Genomic DNA, 25,818 nt, shown 5'->3' with positions numbered 1-25,818 from the left:
GTCATTAATACTGTCTTCTTGGATTCCATCACCACCACTATCATCACCACAAGGGAAAGCCCTAAAACTCCTTTTTAGTTAATTTTAATTTTAATCTTTAATTTTTCCTTCAGGTATGAGAGAATGCACTTGAGAGAGTGCTGCTTTTTATTCATTTTTAGACATAGTAAGTTGTTTCCTTGATAAAAAGTGTCAACAGGAAAACCCACAAGGATTAGCCTCCCTTCCCAAAGCACGTGATGGAATCCCTTCAGCCCCTTCTCATGTGTGCTGAAGTTGGTGCTGGGTGTCTGACCCAGTTCTCTGCAGGCAAGATGGGGCACAAGTTATGTGTTACATTTTAAAAGCTATGGTTTAGTGTTAGTCGTGCAAATATAACTGCTTGAAGTAAAATATGATTTAATAATGAAATGTGGCATATGTAGTTTGTGTGAGGCTAAATCTTTCTAGCTTTAATTGCACATTGCTTTAAAGATTGAACCAATAGATTTTGATCCTATTCATTACTATCATTTAGTCATCGTGTACCCTGCATCATCTTCGTCCCCTCTGCAACATACAAGGAGAAGCAGACCCCAACGAATTCACCAAAACAGTTTACGGAGTGGGAAGCTGCCTAAGTTAGCCATCTTGAAATGTTGAGGAAAAGTATAATTTTTATGAAGAGTGAAGACTGCAACTGTCAACAGTGTTTACCCTCGAAAGAAGTAATGCAGAAGAGTGTTTTGTCTTGGGAAAGCAGAGATGTCACTGTGCTGGTCTGTGGCCCAGAAAGAGGTCTGGGGAGAAGAAAATTCTGGTCTCTGATTAATTGACATCTTTTATGTATAGTGAAGCACCTTCAGAAGACAGCGTTGAGTTAAACTTATACCTCCTGAAAGACCCTCAACCCAAGCTTCTCCTTTTTGCAGGCTGAACTTCATCCTTCGTCGTGTGGTCAGACACAAATGCATGCCTGATGAAGTTACTGCAATTAAGTGCTCATGTTCCTCCTTGTTCTGGACTTTGTTCTGAGGTTAGGTCCTCTTCTTCAAAACAACAAGTTGAGGAACAATGAATTTCTCCTGCTCTGTCAATCCTACTGCAGTTCAGCTAGCTGATCAGCAACCAGCATTGCAATGCACACATTTATCCAAAAGGATTTCAGGTCATGGAAGACTTTACATAGGGTAACTTACACAAGAAAGGCAGTAAGATGTTTCCATGGTCACATAGGCTCTTTGCATTGGTGCTGAGGAAATAGGATGAAGAGGTTATTGCAAATTTAAATGAGAGGTGTACATTTTAATACCATATTATTAACATTTTTTTGAGAAGTCATTATGGATAGATAGCATAGTTTAGTGTAATCTATGCAGTATTGAATTAAAATAATCAAACAACTTGTCTGTGGTAATTACACTGTAATTTTGCTGAGTAACTTTGTTGTTTATTTGGAATTTCATAATACTAGTATTTTCAGCACAGTGGGGTTTCCTTGCTCTTTCTCAGCCACCAGAACCTAACACATCAAGATGAAATTGCAAACAGAGTTATGCTGGTTTATGTACTGCTGACAGGTAGCTTCCCCTTTGCCATTTGATATAGGATTTTGTGAATTTTTCTCTTTAGTCATAAGAAGTGAAAAATACTAAGTTAATCTATATATTTCCAAAGGTCTAGGCATTTTGTGAGAGGATTGTATCCACAAATCAAATATTTATTTATGCTTTTCTTATGAAAAAAAGAAAATGCTAAAAAAATTGGATTTTGGTGAGTGGATGGTGTTTTCTAATATCTTCCATCTCTTCTCTAAACAGCTGCAACAAAAAAATCATACCTATCTAGTGGTTTCGCTGACCACGTTTCTTCTGGGGGACTACAGAAAAGGGAATATTGTTTCATAGCTTGTCAGCTTAGAAATACAACCCTGTTCTTGGCAGTCCACTAACAAACATTTTTATGTCTCTATAATATTAAATTATTGGATAATTAGGTTTTCTGCAGAATGCTGAGTAAAGAGCCCTATAAACTATATTAAAAGGAGATGCCTTCTGAAGGAGTAGCTTTTTAAAGTCTAGTTTCTATTCTTAATTGAACCGTTATACTTATTCATTATGTATACAGTGTGTTTTCCTGGGGAGTGATTTTTAAATAGTCTATTTACATGAATGACATAATGGATTTCTAGCTAAATTTCACTACTGTTCTATTGTTAATTTCTTAAGAACATAAAACCCATCATACTTAGTCAGATAGTTCAACAGTCTGTCTGGCTTACGGTTATGTCTCTGACAATGGCAGTGACAACCATGATTTAAGGAGGGAAGGTAGGTTTGAGAACTTTCTGTCATTTGTTGCTCTCATGTCTTCTCCAGGTCAACAGTTCCAGCAGTAGGAATATCAGAGGGTATGTCCCTGGACCATCCTATTGTGCCTGAATTTCCCTAATTCCTTTTTGAACCTGTTGGTTCTCTGTGTGCCTCTAGAAGGCTCCAGAAAATCACTGCTTACTGTGCAGAGAAGTAATTTCTTTTATATGTGTTAAACTGATATCCTGTGAATTTCAGCGAGTACTTCCTATTTTCTGTATTCTGGATGTGATGAACAGCACTGCATTCATCTTGTCCATTTTTCTGTAAAGTTCACTCATATCTGTCCTCAGCCTTTTCTTCTCCATCTTGTGAAGTCCTAGGGTTTTATTCCTTTTTCCTAAGATACCTGCTGTTTCCCTTTAATCATTTGAGTTGCTGTTCTCTGTACTTCCTCCTGATCTTCATGGGATGTAGAGGCTAGACCTGTACATGTTATGTGGTCACACCAGAATTTCATACACCTGTAAAATAATAGTCTATGCCTTGTTCTCCAGGCCTAACTTTTTTTTTTCAGCTCTATTTTGGCAGGAGCTGTAGCTGCAATTTGAGCCAATGACTTCAGAGAACTCTTGATGATGACTCTGAGATCACTGTTTTAAGTTGTGATGGCAATTTCCAAGTTCAGTATTGTGTAGGCACAGTTTATTTTTTTTTTTGGTTTGGATTGATTTTTTGTTTGTTTGTTTGTTTTCCTAGGTGTGATATCTTCTATTTGTGTACACTGGGGATCATCTGTCACCCTTTTTACCACTCATTAAATTTTTCTGCCATTCTGGAGCTGCTCACCATCAAAGTAGCATTTGATCAAGAGACTTCAGTAGCTTCAAACTTGTCAGTTTCCCAATTCACAATTTTCTCCAGGCCACTGATGAGTAAAACTGATGCAAGCACTGATCACTAGGGGATCCCACTGCTGACATTTCATCCTGAAAAGCTGCTTCCTATTCTTTAATTAGATTTCAGTCTATGGAAGGACCATATCCCCACTCACTGGCAAAAGCCTTTGATATGGAACTTTCTCAAATGCTTTCTGAAAATCCAAGTATATTATTTCCACTGTATCTCCTTTATCCCAGAGCACATTGCCACTGTTAAAGAACTCCATCAGGGGAAGTAAGATTGCTGTTTACAGAGGTCATGATGGCTCTTTTCCAGCAGATTGCCTTTAACCAGGTACCTAGTGATCTTATTCTCAATTATAGACTCAGCAACTTACAAGATATGGAAGCAGACTCACATGTCTGTAGTTCCCACAGTGCACCCTAGGGATATTTTTGTAGATGGGAATAAAGCACTGATTTATTGGTGTAGCTCTATAGTGAAAGTCTCTAAATTTAGTTTCTTCATCCAGACACAATTTCTAAAAACACTAAGTCATGAAATCACATTACCACTGGAAAAATCAAGTGATTATTAGGTGACAAAAGCACTTCAAAAATGCTTTTGCTTCCACTTTTTAAATTCTCAAACCACCTAACAATTGCCTGACTATTTTTATGCTGTTTCCTCAGCAGGGAGCATGTAGACCAAGTAAAGGCCAAGACAGAATTTTACAACCTTACTATAAAACTATGGAGAGAGGATTTAGTAATGGAAGCATGTGATAGGCACTTAGCAGTAGTGACACTGTTGAGAAGTAGAACATGACATCTAATTTCTTTATATTTGATTGGTTCTGATAGCCATTGCTTATACACATGAACTGTATTGACCAGTACAATAACAGAATAATGTGCCGTGGTTGGCTGAGATGCTACATCAGCATAAAAAGCATTTAATCTCTTTGGACATATTAGCAAATAGGTAGCAACTCTTCCCATTACTGTCTGAAAAGCTGTCTTCTGTTGAATGGAACATAAGTAATCACTTCATTTTCATGTCAGGTCCTAGAGATTTGAAGCTTAATACAACATCATCTGGAAAGTTTGCTTGTCTGGAAGTGTCTGTGCATTCATTAGTTGCTACTGATGTAAATTGTTAAAGATGTTGCCTTTGACATACAGTACTTTATGTGAAGACATGAAACAAGATTAATCATATTCTTCACCTCAGTGCTAACTACCAGACTGGCTAGTGACATTTGGAGTCATGCTTCAGAATAATAATAAAAATGTTCATAGGTCAAGAAAAAACATTTTGTTTAGTTTTAAATCTGAGAAGCAAACTTAGGGCAGTAAATGCTTTCTGTTAATCAGATTTCAGAGCTGAATGGCTCCATAAACTTACCAGAGCCAGTCAAAAATATGCTATTCCATTGCACAGTTAGGAGTCACCTATAAGTAATAAACCTGTTTTATGTTTTTTATCTGGTAATAGGTAAAAGCAATCTGAAATAACTGTCATTGTGAGTACTCCAAGTCTACTGAAGTGCAAAATAAATGGGGTTTTGTAAATACTATTTTATGGTTTCACCTTGTGTTGTGATGTACTAGAAAGAGGGACACATGGTCTGTTACCTTGTCTAAGGAAAGTGCTGATTAAATTCTTTCAATGAGAATGAAAACATTGATTTAGTCTCGCCCATGGGATTAGTCGACAGAACAACAATTAACATGAGTTGCTACAACCAAGTTACTCAATATCACTCTAATCATAACATTGGATTGTGGAAAAAATGCTTGAGCTGCATGGAGTGAGCAAACAATTTGTTTAGGTGAAGATTGACTGAAATAGCCAATAGCTAAAAAGTGCGACATTGAGCTTGTGATCTGCAGCTGTATCCCCACTCCGTTGCACTCATCAGCAACCTTCAAACTTCAGTTCAGGTTGAACAGCTGAAATTCACAGCACTGCTTCACTTGAGCTAGAGATTTTTAGCAAGATCAGATTTATAGCTAAGGTGGATGTGGTAGTATACCATCCTTTTTGGGCAACAGTGATCTTTATATTCATACTACAGATCTGCAAAACTTTAATATTTAAGAAGTCAGTGCTCCATACACAGGTCTTGCACAATTTAAGATTCATTCCAAGTGAAAATCTACTTCTGTGGGGGAGGGACTGCAGAGGGCTTAAGCTGTGCTAGTGTTTAAAAGTGATGCTTTAGGAGATGATACAAGAAGCTACAACTACTAGTGAGGGGAAAAAAAAAAAGAAAAAAAGCTGTCATGAAGTTGAGAGAAGATTAGATGTCAGTAAGAATGTGCTTGACATAAAAAAGGAGGCCAGTGCATTCAAAAAATGTGTATGTAGGAATATACCTATAGTGCCTATGTTATCTCTAGCTGCACTGGTACACAGTGCTCATGGCTACCGAAGCCAAACCATGAGTCAGTTAATCAGGTAAGTGACTACCCTTCACATTACCTTCATACAATATGTTTCCTTTGTGCAAGTGCGAAGGAAGTAAACTCAGTGTAAAAAGCCAGAGTGCTTCCAGTAATTTCAGCTGTTCTTCAGTCCATCAGAGTGTACATTTAGAGATACAGTCTGCCTGTATATGCAAAAGATGGGGTCCTCTGCAAAATGAAAAAGTCTCCTTCACTGCTTCTACCTTCAGCTGGAAATGTGAGATGTAAATCCTACAAATGGAAATCCTGTTTTCTTAAATATGCTGATTATCCATGCGGCTCACTGCAAAAATTTAATTTGGTACAGGCAAACAGACAGACTTTTTAGTAGGCCAGGTATCATTTTAACAGACTGTGATAGACTGAGACTGAAATATATTCATACTTAATTTTACCAAGAAAAATATGGGCAGCAGACACATTTGCATAAATAGAGTTCTGCTTATGAATGGCTCCCAAGTAGAAAAAGTGCTAAATCAATGAGAAAATTATTTATTATTTCATGTAGCACTGTATATTATGGAATAAAGTAAGGTAGACAGGGGAAAATCCCCCCCTACTGCAAATCAATGACTCCAAAGTCATCAGAACCACCTCAGATTATTCCTGCTCCGAAAGAGACCCTCTGAGGTGGTGTGGCTTTGCAGGACTTACCAGCTCAAGAACATGGATCTGAAAAGACGCTGGAGTAGCTACCCTTCAGGACCACACAGTCAGGTAAAGGTTGAGGTTGTCAGGGATCTCTGGGAACATCTGAAACAAACAGATTGCTTTTTTTTTTTTTTTGAGTATCTCCATAGATGGGGCTACAAAACCAATATAAGCAGCCTGTTCCAGTGTTTGACAATCCTCACAGTTAAAAACAAACAAACAAACAAACAAACGTTATATTGCATTCAGAGGGTATTTCCTGCCTTTTAAGTTGTTCCCATTGCCTCTTTCACTGGGCACCGCAGAGGAGAGTCTGGCTGCTTTGCCTTTATTCACACCCATCAGGTATTTATACACGTGCATAAGACCCCCTAAGCCTTCTCTTTAAGAGAACGCTGTAGGACCCAGTAGCAGGGTCCCACAGAAAGAGTTTAAGCAGCCAGTTTGGGGTAGATACCTAACTTTCAGATGGCTGAAGGTTGCTCATGTGAATCATGGCCCTTATATTTCCTTTGTTTGATTAGCTAGTTCTTCATATAAATACTTTGGAATAATGTCCTGTTTATGGTGAAAAGAGATGTGATTAAGGAAAAAGCTTGGTATAGAAAAGATGTATATATAGAAATGTTTCACTTTCGTTTAAAATACTTCATGGATTGACAAATATGACATTTCATTGTACTACACTATGGCAGTAATGAAAAATTGCTTTTACTGCTCATATACAAAGATTGATTTTGAATCTTCGTTTGGAATTTGTTTCACCGTAATAAAAGACCATGACCTTTAGATTAATTCTGTATTTTTTAACATGGCTTCAGACCCTGATCCTAAAGGCTGCTTTACGTGAATGTAAGGTTAAACCTACATGAAATAGCTTCCAGAAACAAGATCTAAATGCTGTTATCTGAATTTCCAGTTATTAAAAAGTTAGTTGTTTTATAGAATAAGACGGAAACAATTTAGAGGCCATGCAACTGCCATTTCTGAATAGACAGATTTAAATAACAGCCATTTGCATTCAGCTCGTGTTCTCTACAGTGGTTATTGCTCATATTTAGTGTTTTACTTCAACAGTATATTGCAGGATATTCCCATATTTTTACTTCTTTCTGTAGAACATGTATTCCATCATAATGTAGAATTCGTATTAGCGCTACTAGTAGTTTTTAAACAATTTCAATGAATACATGCTGTAACTAGTAATGTTGTAATTTCTAGGAACAGTTGCTGTTCTTCTGAGGGGGAAAAAAAAAAGACAGGAAGAATGTCTCTAGGCAGCAAAATGAGATTTGCCACTTGAAAAGCACAGACTCGTCTCTGTTGAGGCAAGGGAACATTCTGATTGTCAGGCTGGCTTGCAGGAATGCTAATTACATTGATGTTGTAATCCCATTGATTTTCATTGTAGACCTGCTAGAAAAAAATGGAGATTGACTTTCATTGTAACTGTATCATGTCTTTCCAGTCTTATTTCCAAGAGAATGCATTTTTTTTCAAATTTGTTTTTTGGAACAGGCAGATTTTGAGATGAAGCGATCATTCAGTGCATATATATGTACACATGTCATGCACTACCTTTAAATTAGCAGTAGTTGTTTAATTGTTAAAATAGTATCAGCATCTGGTTCCTGTAACTATTTCAGAGAACCTGTTCAGAACTTCAAAACAGTCAGTTAGTCAGAATCCAGGTATTTCACCACTACTGATAGGATTTAACAAAAGTTATAAAGGAAATCAATGAGATTTCCTGTTCAATTAGCACCTATGAAATTACCATTACCACCAAGCCAGTGTGACTGTAAGAGTGTGCATCTGTGTCAGCAGGTTACTCCAGAAGATGGGCAGAATATGAGCTTTCCAAGTAGTGAACCTCATTTCGCAGCAGTGGTGTGAATATTCTTTAGCTTGATTTTTTTTTCCCCAGGAGTTCTGAAAACTTCTGGAAAATTTAATACTTCTAGTTTAAGATAAGATTATCCACCCTATTTATAGAAATTACTAGTTGGTCTAGTACAAATGTGACTGAAAAAAAGTATCTCATTTGGAATGGATTTAGGAGGAGAAGGGGATACAACACAATATAATACATGTGCCATATATATGTTTTTATGTATGTGGTACATACTCCATAGACAATCAAGCAAACAAGCAAACAGAAAACCTACATGTTATTCAAGACAGATAAAAGTGAATATAAAAAGAGGGAAGTCGGAAAATTTTCTGTAACCACACTGAAATCAGGCTGAACTTCTGCAGAATACCATGTCTGATGAGCAAATTTACTAACATAGCTGGAAAACTACAGAGTTTTCCTGTGTTCTTCAAAGAAATATTTCAATCTGCACCTGTGAGAGGGAGAAAAGTACATGGATTGCACAGGGTTCAGTAGCAAATGAAAGGGTTTATTTTGAAATGCAATTGGGTTGATAATTTTATTTTTTAAATGCCTAAATTATACTTAGATTGGCTGAGCTGTGCCACAACCATTTACAGTGACTAGAAGCAAAGGAGATAGTTCCACAATTGCACAAGTCTCTTCCACGTACAGCTTCCCAAGTCCAGATCCACAAAAATCCTTGGGATTTGTAAATAGAATTTGGAATTGCATATCTTTTCAGTCTAAAATAGAAAAAATAACTATTGTTGTACAGCATTAGGGGCTATGGTTTCTGTATGTGCCATTCATTATGTGTGAAAGTATGACCACATGTCAATTACTTTGTAGTGTGACTTGAAAGTTTATATGAATTTATCTTCTAGAATAAATATGTAGTTTAATTTTTGTGATTTTTTTTAATGCTACTTCATAATATCTATTTTATTCAGATTAATCTTAGTAGTGTTTAATTGGCTATGTTATATAAAAATGGTTAATGTCACTACTCCAACATGGTAGAAATGTCATTTTTCACAGTGCCAACTTGAAATGTAAAAATCATTTTCCACATAAAGATTAATATATTTCTAAGCAAGAGCTCAGCAGAGTAGTTTGAGAAATTAAATTCCCCATACTCCTTACTGCAACATAATTTAAAAGTTTATTTTTTCACACAAGTCATATTTCTGCTTGAAAACAGAATAAATGTAATGCATATCTCTGAACTGTTGAATGCTGTAACTTGAATAATTAATGGTATAAGCACAGAGGAAGAAATTTATTTTTGGTGTTTAGATGGCACATGTGTCCTTTCTGAAATCACCATGGAGTGATGGTAATTTTCTGCTGGCCATACGCAATACTGTCAAGATTCACCTTATTGCTTTTCTGGTTTCTAAACTCCTCCCTGGATTTTGGGTTACGTCTCCATTTATCTCAATAACCGGTAGGCGAGGAGAGCCATGCTCTTTCTCTGCTTGAGTTCGGCTGTGTGTTTGGCATACATCGTGGCTGTTTGGCACCCCCAGGTAGAACAAAGAACAGTGAAAGCAGACAGGGGACATGCTGTCAGATAGAGCAAAGTCTGTTGCCCGAAGAGTACAGTGCAGTCCATGCTTATGGAGTTAGGACAAGAAATAGTAAGACAGAGCAGGGAAGATTCAAGTTGGGCAGCAGTCGAACACGGAATAGGGTTGTTGGAATGCATTCAGAAAACATTTGTTGGGAATTCCATGGATTTAATTTATGTGTCTTGGGACAGAGATTTTTCCAGGTCATCTGAAACCTTATTTTTTTATAACAGAGACCCGTAAACAGCGTGGCTTCATTGTGGAAGTTTGCTTTCCAGGCCAGTTCCATTAAAAGCATCTTGAATGTGCCTAGGGATGCTATTAATGCCATTAATGTTTCTGAGTTCAGTACAAAACAACTCTTCATGAGGCAGTACTAAAAATACAAATATTTTTCTGGCTACAGCTTTGCAGATAAGAGATTTTAGATATACCCTTCCTGTTGAGTTTAAGAATAAACATGTTTGTTCAGAATAAAGTTCAACAGTCCTGCCTCGGATGGTGAGATGAAGTGAATGCTAAGTAAAAGAGCATGACAAAATGGGCAAGCACTAACTGGTGGTTCTCCCTTCACATTTTTCCCAGCTTCTGGCTGCTTAGGGACTTCGTAAATCAGAAGTTGTATTTTCCTTTAATTTTATTCCTGTTGGATAGGTTCCCTCTTTAACCAGGTCATATGTGGTAATTCCCCAGACATTGATCTCTGGGTTTTGCATGGGGAATTTACAAAGGTATCCATTCTGTGCAAACAGCAGGATGAAAAAATCACTAAACTAGAGTAAAGCAAATTGTTCCTTGAGTAACAAGCCTCCATTTCAGACACAGCATTATATATATATATATATATGTATGTATGTATAAACTAATCTGCTTTCAGTGCCTGAGCCAGCATCTCCATGAGCTCCTGCACTATGCTGGAAGTGTCAGTTTTCCCAGAGCTGGCTCAGTGTAGAAAATCCCTCTGGATGTCTATCAGAGCGATGTGAATCCCACCCTCAGGCTGCTGGCTGGCATGGGGAAATGTGTATTTTCAGAGAGACAAAACCTCTGTGTGAAACTGTACAAGGTGAAGTTGGCCTCTGGAGACTGTCATGTTCCTGAAGCCGTGAGAGAGTCCGCTGACACCTCTCATAGGAAGGGATGCTGTGTCTGACAGCCACCACTCCACAGAAGTACCTTATGTGTTTAATAAAAAAGAAAGGATTTTATCATGGCCATAGTTGTGAAAAAGCAAGCCATGTGAGAACATAGCACATGGATGACGCTTCAGTGGCAGACCACCGAATGGTCGTCCATATCTATCTAACCAGCTGCTATAAAAATAAACTCATTAAAACCTGAAGAGACAGAACAAACTGGGAAAGGAGGTATGGAAAGCATGGGGAACAAGACGAAGAAACAGAAGGCTGAAGCCTACATTACATGGTGGGGATTTGATGCATGTATCGGCATTAATTACTGCAATATCAGAGGTCACCTGTAATCCCGTTGTCGGGGTTTGTGTTCGGCACAATTACCATGCTGTGCTAAGTACAGCCAGAGTAATCTCATTCCAGAAAATGAGGTGCTTGGAAATAGACAGGATTGCAGATGTCTAAAGCAGATTTGTTTTCTGCATGCTTTCAATTTTGCATCTGTTTGTTTTGATGACGTTAGCTGGAGAGAAACCAACAGAGAAAATGAAAGCTATATATTCATGCTGCAAAATCAGACATGCTTCATTGTCAGTAACAAGAAATCTTTTTCTTCTGTTTACAGAGGCATAATCTTCACATTTTCAAGTAATTTTTAAACCATTTGGAGGTTTTTCTTAATTTGTGGACTGACATAAATGTAGTCATCCAAGTTAAATATACTCAAGTAACATGTTTACCCAGTGCTTTCTGCTTCTTATCTCCTACAAGTACTAATTTTTTATCATGAATTGGTTTCTCCTTCCCTGTTAAGAGCAGGAATCAGTGGCATAACTCCCTATTCTTCTTTATGTGTTTAGAGATGCCTGTAAGCTAAAGGTCATATTTCCTTTTGCGTTTAGTATTTTTGTTCAGTTAGAGGGATTTATTTTATTTTTTTTTATTTTTTGTAAGAGACTAGGGAGTAAACACAGAAATCATCTTTTATCTGGGGGCCTCTTTGAACCACATACCCCAGGTCTACAAGTGAAATCTGGACTAATTGTTATTTGCTTTGTGGTGCACAATAGTATGTTGCATTTCAGATCTAGTTATGTTTGAGATTATAAAAGGAACCTTCAAGGGAGTTTTATAACCATTCCATCTTCAGATGGGTTGGTGGGAAGTTCTTCAAAGAACTGAAAAGATATAAATGAATCCTTAATTTCTTCTGTGGAGTTGTTGACTTTTGCCATTTTTCAATGGATCCATTCTAAAACATGTACCAACTTTATGGTACAGCTTTGCGCTGTGTCTTCTTCATGGCCAATGGGGTATTGTAGGTGTAGGGTTGTGTTTTTTAATAAGATTTAGAGAAGCATCAATAGGGCTTTATTTAGTGAATAACAATTGCCACTATAGGATTAAAAGCAAAATTGCTTGAGTTAATATTTTGCTATTCAATGACATTAAAGGTAACAGCTCCAGATGACAAAATCAGCCTTGTGAATCTGTATCAGCAGCCTGTCACACAGCTTTTTAATTGCTACTACCTGTTTTTAACTTTTTTTTTTTATCACATTGATTGTCATACCCCAGTGTGTTAGCATTAAGTAATAAAATTGGTGACTGACGTTGACCAGACTGAATTGCACAGTCACTGTAGTGGTATTATCACTCCCTTGGAGACTGCAGCTTGCCAAGCTGTCATGATTTTTTGTTAAATGAACTGTTGATTTAATAGTAGCAGAGATATAACAACAAAACAATGCAGCTTGTACCTGTTCTGCAAACATGCATATCTTAGTTTTGTTTAAAAGACAATCTCCAAAGGCTGTGTCTGCTTGTTTCCTCCATTGTTAGTAGTCTATAGGATATCACAGCCATGAAGTACTAAAAGGAACAATTGATATCTTAAATTAAAGTACCGTTTGTGGCCCAAATTGAGTATCTTTGTACAGCAGCTAGTCTGTAAACAGTCACTGATAAAACATGCTTGATAGAACCAGAGGCAGGTGATTCAGATGGTAGTTTTCAGGCAAAGTCAATTTATCGGGAATTTGGAGAGTAATAGCCCCATTATACCTTTTGTAAGGAGAAAGCATGTCTCACAAATCTATTTGGAGTATTTGGAAGAAGTTAATGAGCATATGGGTAAAGAATGTCCATTTTCTGCGCAGTATTTGAAACACAAAAATGTGTTCAACTATTTCCTTTCAACTGATAAAAGAAAGTAAATTGAAAAGTTTTCCTGTAGAATAATGTCTGATTAAAAAGAAAGAACACAAGGATGGGTAAATGGGCAGTGATAACTGTGGAAAGAGCTTATTTGTAGAGTCATAGCAAAACCTCCGCTGAAGTTCAATATCTTTTGGAGGAGCGAGATAGCAAAACGAAAATTTAAGAAATGTAATTAGCATTTCTAAAATGTACTGAAGAGTTTTACAAAGATCTTGAAGTACCAATTGACCTGGCTATGAAACAGAAGATTAAATTCAGTGTCGTCAAGCTCAATATAAGACTTCTCAAGAAAACAAGCCATTACTATGCATGTGGAAGTATCTAATGTCTCAGGAGGAGATAGCGTTGGGTGGGCTTCCTCAGGGTCCATCTGCCAAGCCTGTGCCTAGAAAGTTGCTCAATTTCTCGGCACTGCTATGTTCATGGCAGTAGGATGGTATTGCAAGTCATGGACCTGTAAGCATGAGGCTTAACTGAAACTTCCCACCTAATGAGAATAATCTAATTTATTTCAGGGCAGAGAAAAAAATCTAAAAACATATCTTAGTAGTGCATACATACATATTATGTTATACAGCTGATATTGTTTAGAAATGAATACCTATTCTACTATTTCCTACACATCTCATTTTGTTATGCTTGGACTGAACACCAATGTAGAAAGCCTCTCTAACTTCTAACTAGCTTCTTTAACTTCTAGAAGTGATGAATTTGGGATTAATTCACATTGAAAAACTGACAAACATGATAAACCAAGACTGGAACTGCAATAAAAGCAAGTAGTTCATACAATGAAGTACCTATTCCCTGAAGGTAGGGAGTTGCTTTGAATTTCAGGAATAATCCTCCTAAAGCTAAGGGAAGGTAAACAATTTGACCATATATGGACATATAGCTGATAAAGCACAGTAAGTGTTGTACTTGGTAATTTATCTGCCTTCAATGTAGAACAGAAAATTTGCATGTCTCCTGAAAGAAGTTCAGACATATTTCAAGTAGTGTTTAACACATACCAAGCATGAGAACAAACATGCCTTCAGCTGAAGTCTTACACAGTTCTGCACGTAAAAAGCTAGAGATCCTTGTCTCTTCTGACAAATTTGGGACATCTATGGGAGTTTGAGGGTCTTGGTGACAAATAAATGTTTGAAACGGCTTTTGAAAATTATCTGCTAAGGCCAGATACTCTTACTCTCTAACTCAGTCAAAACTGACCCTGATACATGTTGGGGTCCTGCCTTCATGCATATGATTTTCTTGTTAGATCACTGAATAATGCTAGCAGGGCTGTTATGGGCCCTCATCCCCAGGACAAGACATAATACAGCTGTATGCTCCACGACCATGTTAAAATACCTGCCATGCCTCTATGCTGCCTTTTTAAGCTCTTCTTAAGAGACCTCTCTTCTGTTTCCACCTCTCTTCTGTTTCCCCACATCTCTAATTTTAAATATTTGTCAATCTATACTTGCTATTTGGGGTGATTAGTTTCATGGCAAGGTGGAATCTGTCCTGTATGTACCTGTGAGTTTCATATTTATATATATATACACATATAGAGACATGTGTCTGCTTTCTTTTCCATTATGAAATGATGAAGATGTCCTAATAAGTAAATTAGATGAAAAGATTTCAAAAACAGAACTAAGATTCCAATAGGTCTTTCAATTTTTAAGTAACAGTTGATAACACAGTGAAAAATGATACTTTCCCAACAGACATGTTTTTTTTTTTTTTTTAATACTTCATATATTGCAGTTGCCTGTGCTGGTGACAAGGAATTTGTTTTCTTCTGGCTCTTGTATGCATCTGGCACAGCAGCAGGAGAGCGAGCTGCATTTTGTTGTATTTTGTGCAGCATTAACAGAGTTATTAGTCAAGTTCTGATTGCACCGCTTTTGTTGTTGGGAGGTATGTGATGCAAAAAAGTACAACTACAGCTTTAGATTCTAGGCGAGTTTAGTGGGCTGTTAAACATGTGCTTGATATTATGGTACAGTATGGTGCAAGTCAGTCATTAATTTCAGTGGGGCCAAGGTTTCACTTGAGCTTATCCTGGAAGAAAAGCTGGTTTCTCATTTGAGAAGTAACACATTTAGAAGTCACCTGTGGGGTTTTTACTTTCTTCTTTCAGAACCCAAGCACCTGCTTGCCCATGGCCCTTCCTCTGTAAACAACTTAGAGCTGCAATTTAGTTTTATTTGTCTCCATTATCAGTGACGCACAATACCCAGCGATTTCATTGCCCAGCACTGTCTCCCTGCCTCAGCTTCTGCCAAGAGGAGCAAATTGTGCTCGTCACTTCTCCTTCTCTGCGCCTTTAAATTAATGAAGAATTAAATCATTTGTGACTTTCTGTCCATATGGTGTAAGGATTTCATAGTAGTACCATTTCAGAGTTCATTCTTGGGCAGTGCTTAAGGTGAACGCACTGACAGGCTTCTGAGAAAGCCTAAAGTGTAAGTAAACATCTTCTCTGTTCTGTTGAGTTTAACATTGCCAAGGTGCAGTTGACCCATGCAGAAGATCTTTTGAACAACCGAGCAGATGAACTGCTACAGTTCATACTCCTGCAGTGTGCTTCTTTTTATACTGTGTATCAGAATTGAATAAAAAATTTAAAAAAAAGTTATTTACTTGAAAGTGGTTGGTGGTATTTAATAGTAGGCAGGCTGACAATCATTTGTATACAAAGAACTTTCAATTTTATTTTTTTTTCTGTTTGGATTGCTTACAATGACTGAATGCTATTGTAGCTGTACCCAAGTTGGGTGGCTTCAGAAAACTATGTATGAAAAATGCCATGGCTTTAAAAAAGGTTACATCAACAAGTCTTTTAGTACTGGTGCTCTGGCTGAATACCACTCATAAAATTAGGAACATTTGAACATTACAGTTAAATACATACTTTGTGGTTTGCTCATTAGGTGCATAAAATCTTTAACTTTTTTCAGAGTAACTGCATAATATCATATTTATAGATTCATGCTTCTAAAGATGACTGCAATAACAAGTTGAAGAGTATTGGCTAAATGCTGACCTTTATAGCACGAGTAGCAATGTGGAACTTTACAGAAATTAGAGAATTTTAAGTTTGCTTTTATCAGCTAGTTCAGTATTTGAATCTAAGAATCATTTTCTTGATGTTGGTATCTGTAAAGCACGGACAGCTCTTCAGAGAGAACAAACTAAACGGAAATCTTTACCTATTTCATTAAGTTTGTAATGGGAATAGTTACTTACAGACTATATTTTTGTACTTTTTTTTTTTTAAAGAAGAAGCTACTTAAGTGCTTTAAATCTCTTCTAATAAGGTATTTAACATGACATTCTGGATCTATTTGTATGCTGTTTGTAATTACAGCCATTTGGGACTCGGAGAAATAAATAATTTCAGTTGCATACATTTCTTGTTTCCATTCATAGGATGCTCTGGCCCACTAGGAATAGAAGGAGGAATTGTGTCAAATCAACAAATTACTGCATCATCCACTCATCGAGCTCTCTTTGGACTCCAGAAATGGTATCCATACTATGCACGACTTAATAAGAAGGGTCTTGTGAACGCTTGGACTGCTGCAGAAAATGACAGATGGCCGTGGATTCAGGTAACAGATGGAGCTAAGGAGAAAAAATCTCCTTGATTCAATTGCCAGAGTCACTTAAGAAACTGATGAAGACAAGTGGTAAACTAACAGCTAGATTTCTTATTCACTGTCAGAAATGTAGCTTAGACTAAAAGGGACTATTTAGTTGCAAAACAGTAATAATCTCAACTTTGCAAATGCACAAATCTTTTTTATTTAAAAAAATGCGTGCATATGTTCCATTGTGACTCTAAGCCACAGAAGCAATTTTATAAAGACTCTTTCCAAGGAAGCAGCTTTCCACATATGCTACATTTGCTCATTAGGTCGTTAGTAGCATTTAGCAGTGATATCTCTTGGTGGAGGTACTTTGACACACTCCTTGGGCATAATTCTAGACTGCTTTAATGTGGTTTTGGCTGTACCAGAGCCTGCGGGAATTGTTTGTCCTCTCTGCTGAGCTGCTCGGTGCACATAGGTTAAGCGTTGTGTGCATCATGCTGGAAGTAACGGGAACTGTTGTAATTAAGGTTGAAATAGTTGTTCAACCATATCCGCAGGGCTGAAAATACATTTTCCCATTCCTGCTTGAGGGTGTTATGGCTAGACTAGTTCAAATGGCAGTGCCCCCTTTGTGGGCTGGATTTCTCTGCCAGCATCAAATGACTTTGGTATAAGTCATGAAGCAGCAGAATGTAAAATCTTGTGGCTGTATTTTAATGAAGGTAATGATTGCCTAGTGATTGCTGTAGGTCTTTAGTTTTGTGATATTTTTATTATATCTGAATTAGGCTAAGCTTTAGCGTCTTCAACTGTTAATTAAAATGATGCCAGATACTCGTGGAAAGAAACATGTCTACTAATCACTACAGTCAACATGTGAATATGGTGCCTCCCTTCCAGTGAACCCACCACGGGAAGAGGAGAAGACAGTACCTGAGCATCCTATCCACCAGCACTGAGATGAGCTGTCCATATGTCCCCTGGATGTGTCAGATACGCATTTCTTGAACCTACCTACCTTTGTGTGCATTGCATAATTTTTATTCAAGTTTTCATGCTGACTACCATTTGCAGTTTTCCAGAGGGGTTCCCAGATGTTTGGGGAAAAGGTGTACAGGATTGCCTGTTCATTTTTCTTGTTTGGAGAACAGACACAAAGCACTGTTTGATGAAGTTCTCTGGAGCTGGTGTGGTGAGAATGCTGGGTTTTGTCAGTTCTGAAAAATGAAGCCTGTGTTACTGTTTGTTATTCACTGCAGAGTGAAAATACAAAAGTCCTTCAAAGTATCTTAAGTCAGTTTTCTTCTGACTAGAGGGGGTTGGGAAGTTTGTGAAATTTATATATTGAAAAAGACCTGGAAAGAATAACACGAAGGGACTTGAGAATTATGTTTGCAGGAGTGGAAAGCTAATGTAGCTAACCGATAATGAAAAATGTCCATGTTACATTAGCTTTTGGGGCTGCTTCAGGGTGTGGGCTTTATTAAAAGATCTAGAGAAAAGAGTCAGAATCATTTAGCACTGGCCCCCTGGACATGGCTGTAGTCGAAGGTGACCTGGATGCAGACTGCCTGCAGCCAGTTGCTTCCATGTTGGTACAGGGAAGCCAGCACCCGTCATCGAGGCAGCTCTCAGAGAGCTGGGCAGGTTTCTACCCAGACCATAATTATGTGTGCCTTGGACTTTGCTCCCAGGGAAGTCTTCTCTTTGTGCTTACCTGGAAGGAAGGTTGGACCAAAGGAGAAAATATTTCTACAAATTTCAGCCCAGGGTATGAGGTTTGAAAAATCTGTTCCTTTTTTGGAGTTAATGACCCAATCTAGGTAGTGCCAATCCCCTGCGGGTTATTCTGTAATTTTGACAGCCCTAGTATGTAAGGACTTTCTAAAAAGCTAATTAAGTGATATGATTAATGTGTAGTAAGGTCCTAGCATTCCTTTCTTTTTCGTCTCATTTTTCCTCAGAAATAAACTTTGGTCTGTAGTTTTCACAGAACTTTCCAAGTGTTTTTTTTTTTGTTGTTGTTGTTTTTTTTTGAGTTCAGAGTTTGCAATATTAAAACAAGTTTAAATCTTAAGAGGATTTTTTTTCCTTTTCTGATGATTTCTCTCCTTAAAACACCTGGAGAGAGAAATCTAAATTTGATAGGGAGATGATACTTGTAGATAAAAACTGATCTTTAGTGTTCTGGAGAAATCCTGTTTTGATTTGACAAGGATAAAGTACTTCACAAACTCACATCTTATGCACTGCGTAGTAGTCCTTTACACTGGAGCCCTGTATGGTTCTTCAAGCCTGCAATATGACCCCTGTATGGGTGAATGGTTTATGCTGAGAGAAGAGGAGCACAGAAGTCCCATATCCTATATTTGCACAGCTTCCATAATGGCCAGGGAGGTGCTTCTTGTGGAATTGTGGAAACTTATTTTTTTTTGCAGCAATTGTGGAAACATAAAAAGACAGGGTACTTGGATGTGCTAAGTTTCTGGATAACTTCCTTCTGCTCTTGTGGGAGAAGTGCTCCTAACAACAGCTTACTCTTACTTTTACTTTCTTGACCGTCTCACCAACTTCAACCTGGATCATATTTTAGAGGGTCTGTGTATGGGACCTTCTCCACGTTGGTCTTGGAGATGGAGCAACTGGTCCAAAATATGGCACTTTGAAAAACAATGTGAAAGTGTGACAGAAATTAAATGGAAACTTTGAAACCAGAAACTACATTTTTAGGAAATGTAAATTTACATTTAATGCAGTGAACCTGAAGCTGTAGCCTGTTACTCTATTACAGTTTCTAATGCTAGATAAATCCTACAGGAAGCTGTTGGATAATGGGCAAAGTCCCACAAAATATAATTATGTAAAGGCCCGTACCTATTTTTGCCTTGTTCCATCATTATCAAATTTCTTTGTCATTTAATTTCTTTATTTATATGCAGCTTGACAAATGAAAGGTTTGAGTGCTGTGGTTATAACTCACTTGTAATGAGTGCAGGGTTTTTTTTCTCTAATCTTTCAGGTGTCTGACACACATGAACTAATTAGTATGCAATTTCATTTTCCCACATTCTCTAAATGACCTGAAAATTGAAATTGCCATTTTAAATTTACACTCTCCACATGTAATTAGTAATGGCACTACAATGCTTGTAATTGGCTTGTGATTTAAAGGGTCAGTGACCATGTTTTTGAAAGCAAATTAAAGTCAAAGTCATATCTCCCTTTTAAAGTTCTGCTGACCTCTGTTTCTCCGCATAGGTTGACACTCTGATAAAACAACACCCATGTGTATCGTTCACTGCTTTATAAGTAACACTAACTTTTAATGTTTTCAAATACAATGAGAAAAAATAAATAAATCTCTTTGTTCTTCTGTGTTTCCACAGTTCTGTGTTTCCTGACTCCTTGGAGTCAAGGAACTCCTTGTTAACAAGGAACTCCTTGTTAAAAGAGTGCTGATTTCTCTTTACCCTTTTGTCCTTTTGCATTCATGGCTTTAAAATATGCTCCTTCTTTTAATTCTGATTCCATTTTATCTCTACTCCTTCCTTCCACATAGTTCATATCTATGTTCTTTCCTTCGACATAGTTCATATTATATTTTCTCAAGGCAATATAGAGATGGCCATGGCAGGGTTGTTGTTTATATTCTCTCTCTGCCATATCCAAAGTCATTTTAGATGCTTCAGTGGAATGGATCAAATCCTAAATTATGATTCTGACTCTCACATACTTACCTTCAGTCATCCCTCTTCCCCTTCTTGTCACATTTTCTCTGTTTGTACCATTTTCCTTCCCACTCACGACTGTTTCTCTGTACCATGGTCTGCTCTCCTGTGATGTAATGGTAATATTTTAATAAGAACTGCTAATCTCTAAGAAAAACCTGTAAGAGGACCTTCTAAATCTGTCTTCTCTTTAGTGATTTCTAACCTATAGATCCATGCCTAAACATTAGATTTGTTCTTCTCCTAGTTTCACTAACCAAAGCTTATATTTAGTAACTCATCCAAACCTTGTATTTCTTAACTCATTTTTATTCTGTTCATGGCTAATTTACCTTTTCCTCCCACACAACATTATCCTTTTTTGTATCACTGCAGTTATTATTCCTGTAATACACAAAGACTTCAGCCATGATGGATATACAGAAAACACATGAGCTGGAATGTCATGAAGAACACTGTAATACAAGATAAAATAGTTAAGTATAAACAGCAATGTAAGGAATGGTGTACAGTACCAAAATAGATAAGTCGTGCAGTTAAGATGTGTGAGTAACTTTGGTAGAAAGGTGCACGTGTAAGAAACAAGCTCAGAGCTGAGAGAGCAAGGTGGGTGAATATTGCCTGGTCAGATAAAAGCCTTGTTTCTTCAGACTTCTGGAGGAGGTATGACCTTTCTGTTCTGTAAATAACATTAGTGCATTGGTATTACTCATTAATATATGGCTGATCCATAGATCAGCCTTTCTAAAGGTTGATTGGCCCAAGAACAGTAGTACTTACGCCAACTATGTCAGGGAGCCTGGAGCAGCAGAGCCACAGGCTGGGCTGACTTAAGTGCTGAACATACCAGGGAGCCCCAGGAGCATCAACCTCAGAAATATGTCAGTTTTAGAATGAGATAAGAAGGTGGGTGAAGGCATACAAGAGATACAGGGTGAAACGTACTAGATTTCGTGCCAGACAGCAAGAATCTGAGTGTGCAGTGAAGTTTTGACTAATGGAAGAACAGAGTAAATTTGTTCCTGGTCCTGGCTGTGGCTGCTTGATTAGGGAAGAAGTGGAAAAGATCAGTGCCTGCTGGTGGCCCCATAATTGCTGCTGCTGCTGCACAACTGGGCTGTCACATCTGAGAACAAGAGATCCTTTAATTTCTGCTAGTCTCATGATTGAGAAGAGGATCCCCATGAGGAGTAAGCCTGGTAATTGCAAAAATTGTAATGGTATTTGAGAGACTACCACCTCTTTTTTAAAGTGCTTTGGGGACTTTTGGATATAGAAATTGTTTTTACAAGGTCGATATTAATCCAAAGGCACAGAGAGCAGATACGGGCATACGTTACATCCAGAGAATACTAAGAAAATGAACTAATCACTGTGCATCACACCGTAGCGTGGAAACTGGTTGAACATGTAAACTGTTGCTGGAGATTGTTGTATATAAATGTAAGTTATTAAATAGAAATATATAAAACTGTATATATATTTAGTTATCCATTATTAAAATAGGCACAAACCATTTCTCCAGAGACATCTGCATGGTTACTAATTTGCTTTTAAATAAAATATTCAAATATTTTATTTTATTACTATGAGAAGGAGGAGGATTTGTTTACCAAACAGCTGGACTGCTCAGCTTGATTGTAGAGTCAAAAAATGGGGGAAAAAAAGGTGGTTCAGGTTGAATGGGTTTGTTTTTTTCTCTTTCCTAGCTTTTACAGGATACAAAAAGATACAAAATACTTAGTTTGGGATTAGATTGAAATACTTTTTCATCTTAGAATAAGTCATCCCTTTCTAGCTCTATATTATACTTTTTTCCTTTCTTAGGTCATTTTTTAAATGTCAGATATTATTTTGAAATGGAAAGGCTAGAAGTCTTATATAAAATATATTAAAACAAAATGTTACAGCAATTTTCTAATCTGTTCCCTAATAGCTTGTCTGAAACTACATGCTAAAGTTTAGATGAAACTCTAGATGAGATATTACAGTTTTAGATAGATGAGATATTACAGTTTGATGGAGAAGATGCCCAACTTTTAATTAGTAATCTGAATATATTAGTGTTTTGGTCTAAAACAAGATAGTTGGTTTTATTTACTTTTCCCTTCACAGTAGATCCCTTTTAAATATTACTTTATTTCTTTTTAATATCTTCTGCTTTTTGCAGTTTTCTTTTTGTAATTTTTCTTCATTATATTTCTTGAAAATGTGATTAGATAGTCTTCCTACTGAGACTCTTAATAAAAAGGTGACCTGTAGAAGGAGATCTACACCAGCAGATTCTGGGTAAAACTTTCCCAATCCCGTGTAATTTAGAATTGCAAGGTCAGCTAAGTCTAGTCAGTCACAGAAATGTAGTTCTTGTATAGCATGTTCCCGCAGCAGAAATCAGAGGGATTGATTAGGGACCAATGCAGTGGGCGTCTCATGAAATGCATGGAAATGTTCCTTGCCCTGCAGGGTTAGCACAGAACCAGCAGGCTGTATGGGAGATGGCAGTGTTCACCCAGAAAAAACAGAACACTACAGCATTGCCCATACACAGCATTCACTAAAAATGTCTCCAAGGACTAAATCATACATTGACATGTTACTGGATTTGATGTTTAAAATCGGCAGGGTAAGACAAAGATTGTGCATGATAGTGATTAGGATACTTGTTTGAGAGGACCCAAAGTCCAGTTTCTACACCAGAAGCACTTTATTTAGTGATTACTGATGCTTTTATAAAGCTTTTTTTCTTTTTCTTTTTTCTTTTAAATTGTTCTAAATATATTGGAACATTATTTCAGCTCAGTAAATTTTATTTATTTATTTATTTATTTGTGGCTTTTTTCTTTTCTTTTTTTTTTTTTTTTTAACATGGGTGTCTCTCACAGCACCTGCAGCTTCAATCCCACCTCTGGTTCTCAGACTCCCTGTTTTTTGGTCTTACAGCCCCTCATACTGGCATTATTCTTTGTGTGTATGTGAATCTCACAAACCTACTCATAACTATTCTGACACATAAAAAAAATTACTTATAATAAAGGCTTTATAAGTTCCATCATTCTTATCCTAAATGCACAAAAAAAATAAAGTATATAAATTTATTTATTTATTTATTAAAAAAGAAAAAAAAAAACACGGAAAAATTAGCAGCTTCCACATCAAGAACTTCCAAAGAGCAAGTATACACCAGATGATAGCTGTTTGCTAATAAAATGATAAAACCTAAAATACACAGAGGTCTTGCAGAACATTCATTCAAACATCTGTTAGTAAGGGCTCTAAGCAAACTACCATCTGTCAAACCATTCATTTTGTCAAAGTTCATTTCCTCATTCATGAGTACTGTTGTATCAGCTTCAAAAAATACCTGTCATCATAGATTAAATATTTAATATTACTTAATATAGCTCTCAGCTTAGTATAATGTGGCCAAGTGAACCTTATGAAATACGATCTGAGAGTCATCATGTACGGTGATTTGAACCATATAGAAAGACTTAATCTGGTAAGTTAAGTGCTGAAAACATATTTAAGCTCTTCATTTTTTGTCAACAATCCAAAATTTTGCTTAGTATTAAAGTATTCCTTGGGGAATATCGACAAGTGACAGTAAGTACCTGAAAGTCCTTGGCAGGAGAGAACAGAAACTAATAAGGAACGTGCAGTTGAATTCTCTCAAAGCAGCTCCACGTAGGACCTATGAACTACAGGAATTAGTAAATATCTTCAAATGGTCAAAGTTTGCCGTAAATTCACTGACTTCAGTGAACTCAATACCAATGTCTGCAAGCTGCAGATCTCCATCAACACTGATATGTTTAGCATAGTCTAAAAATGCTGTTTATGTTCTCAGACAAGAAAACAAAAGGACTGGAAGCCTATTTCCTAGTTTAATCATCCAGATACTCCCTTGCGTCCCCTATCTTGGTGTCTATTTGATATTATCTTAAATCTCCTAGTTTCATTCTTCATACACACAAACACCCACACACAGACATATTCAAACAACTTTTGATTGAGATTTCAGAGATACAAAAGCAGCCGGTTCAGAGTTAGCATTCCCATGGCAACAGAAACTTGATGCTGTTATAAACACTATCCATAACATGCTCTGTCAGCCCGCGCACCAGCTTTCCTTAATAACTCTCTGTAATATGGCTGAACGACTGAAGGAACAGTACTTTTAAATGCATTGTTTTATGTTTCTGTGACACCATCTATTTTGACCGAAGGATTTTTTACATTTACCATCCTGATATTAAAAGTCATCAAAGCAGCAAGTGGTGGCATGCTGAAATGATCATATCCGTGTCTGTCTGGTTCCTTGTGCCAATAACAAGTTGCATGTGGAGGTGTCCCTGCGCCTACATGGTGGCTTGCCAGCTGTAATGGAGCTCTGTGTGGGCATCACCATCCCCCCGTGGGGACAACAGCGTCTAAAACACTTAGATGATGCTGTGCTGGTGTGTGATAGTCAAAAATGCCGTATTTTGTGTCGTAAACATTCGCTTTCAAAACCAGCAGGCCAAATGATCCTTACTTACAGTTAGGCTTCTGCCAAGTCTGACTTCTAGAAAAGAACTGATTCAAGTTACTTCACTACGGCTAAAGTTCAAGAAAAAGTACAGTTACATATGAATATATTGATATATATATACTTTTTGCTTGATACAGAGGCATGTATATACACTTACTTGTGTGTCGATGGCCCCAGAGCAGCACATGGGTGCTGAGTTCATATGATATGTGACAGAAGTTTCCAGTATGGTGGAAATAGAGTCAAAGCTCTGACACAGCCCCAGCTTTACAGACTCATGCAGTCCCTGTCTGCACCTTGGAATTTCTCTGCAATTTTAAAGGTGGTGGAAAAAAGTTATGGTCTTATATAGGCTGTTGGGAGTATAGGAGTTGCCAGCACCGTGATACTAAAGCAGGAAACAGGGTCTGAAGTAAACCTGTAGGCCTCTACTGGAAATGGTGACCTGTGCTTGTCATCTCAAAGACCTTCTAATTTCACTGGAACTTCAGTTCTGTGGACTGAAAAACAGGAGCGAGCTTTACTCTCACATTCTTCTAACCTTCTTTCTTCAAGAGTGGTTAAGATGAAGAAACACGGTTCAAGTCTCTTTTGCAGGGGTTGGGGAAGCAGAGTCCCTCCCACTGTAAGTGAAGAGCAGGTTTGAGACCATCTGATGAAACTGAACAGGTACAAGTCTGTGGGGCCTGGTGAAATGCATCCCAGGATCCTGAGGGAACTGGCTGATGTAGTCACCAAGCCTCTCTCCATTGTATTTGAAAAGTCCTGGCAGTCAGGTGAAGTCCCTGGTGACTGAGAAATGGGAAATATCACTCCCATTTTTAAAAAGGGTAGAAAGGAGCACCTGGAGAACTACAGATTGGTGATCCTC

The 25,818-nt window shown here is 37.4% G+C and overlaps 1 protein-coding gene across 7 annotated transcripts in view; it reads left to right on the top strand.

Moving 5' to 3' along the window:
- Positions 1-25,818, top strand: part of EDIL3 (EGF like repeats and discoidin domains 3) — a 270,263-nt gene that overhangs the window by 176,396 nt on the left and 68,049 nt on the right. For all 7 annotated transcript variants that reach the window (XM_080573947.1, XM_080573946.1, XM_080573949.1 and 4 more), the window contains one exon: positions 16,525-16,706. In XM_080573947.1, coding sequence (XP_080430073.1) covers positions 16,525-16,706 — 182 coding nt within the window. The remainder of the gene's footprint in view (positions 1-16,524; positions 16,707-25,818) is intronic.

Source organism: Anser brachyrhynchus, assembly GCF_964034855.1.
Source record: "Anser brachyrhynchus genome assembly, chromosome: Z".
In the NCBI taxonomy this organism is placed as follows: Eukaryota; Metazoa; Chordata; class Aves; order Anseriformes; family Anatidae; genus Anser; species Anser brachyrhynchus.
This window is presented reverse-complemented; position numbering and strand designations above follow the sequence as displayed.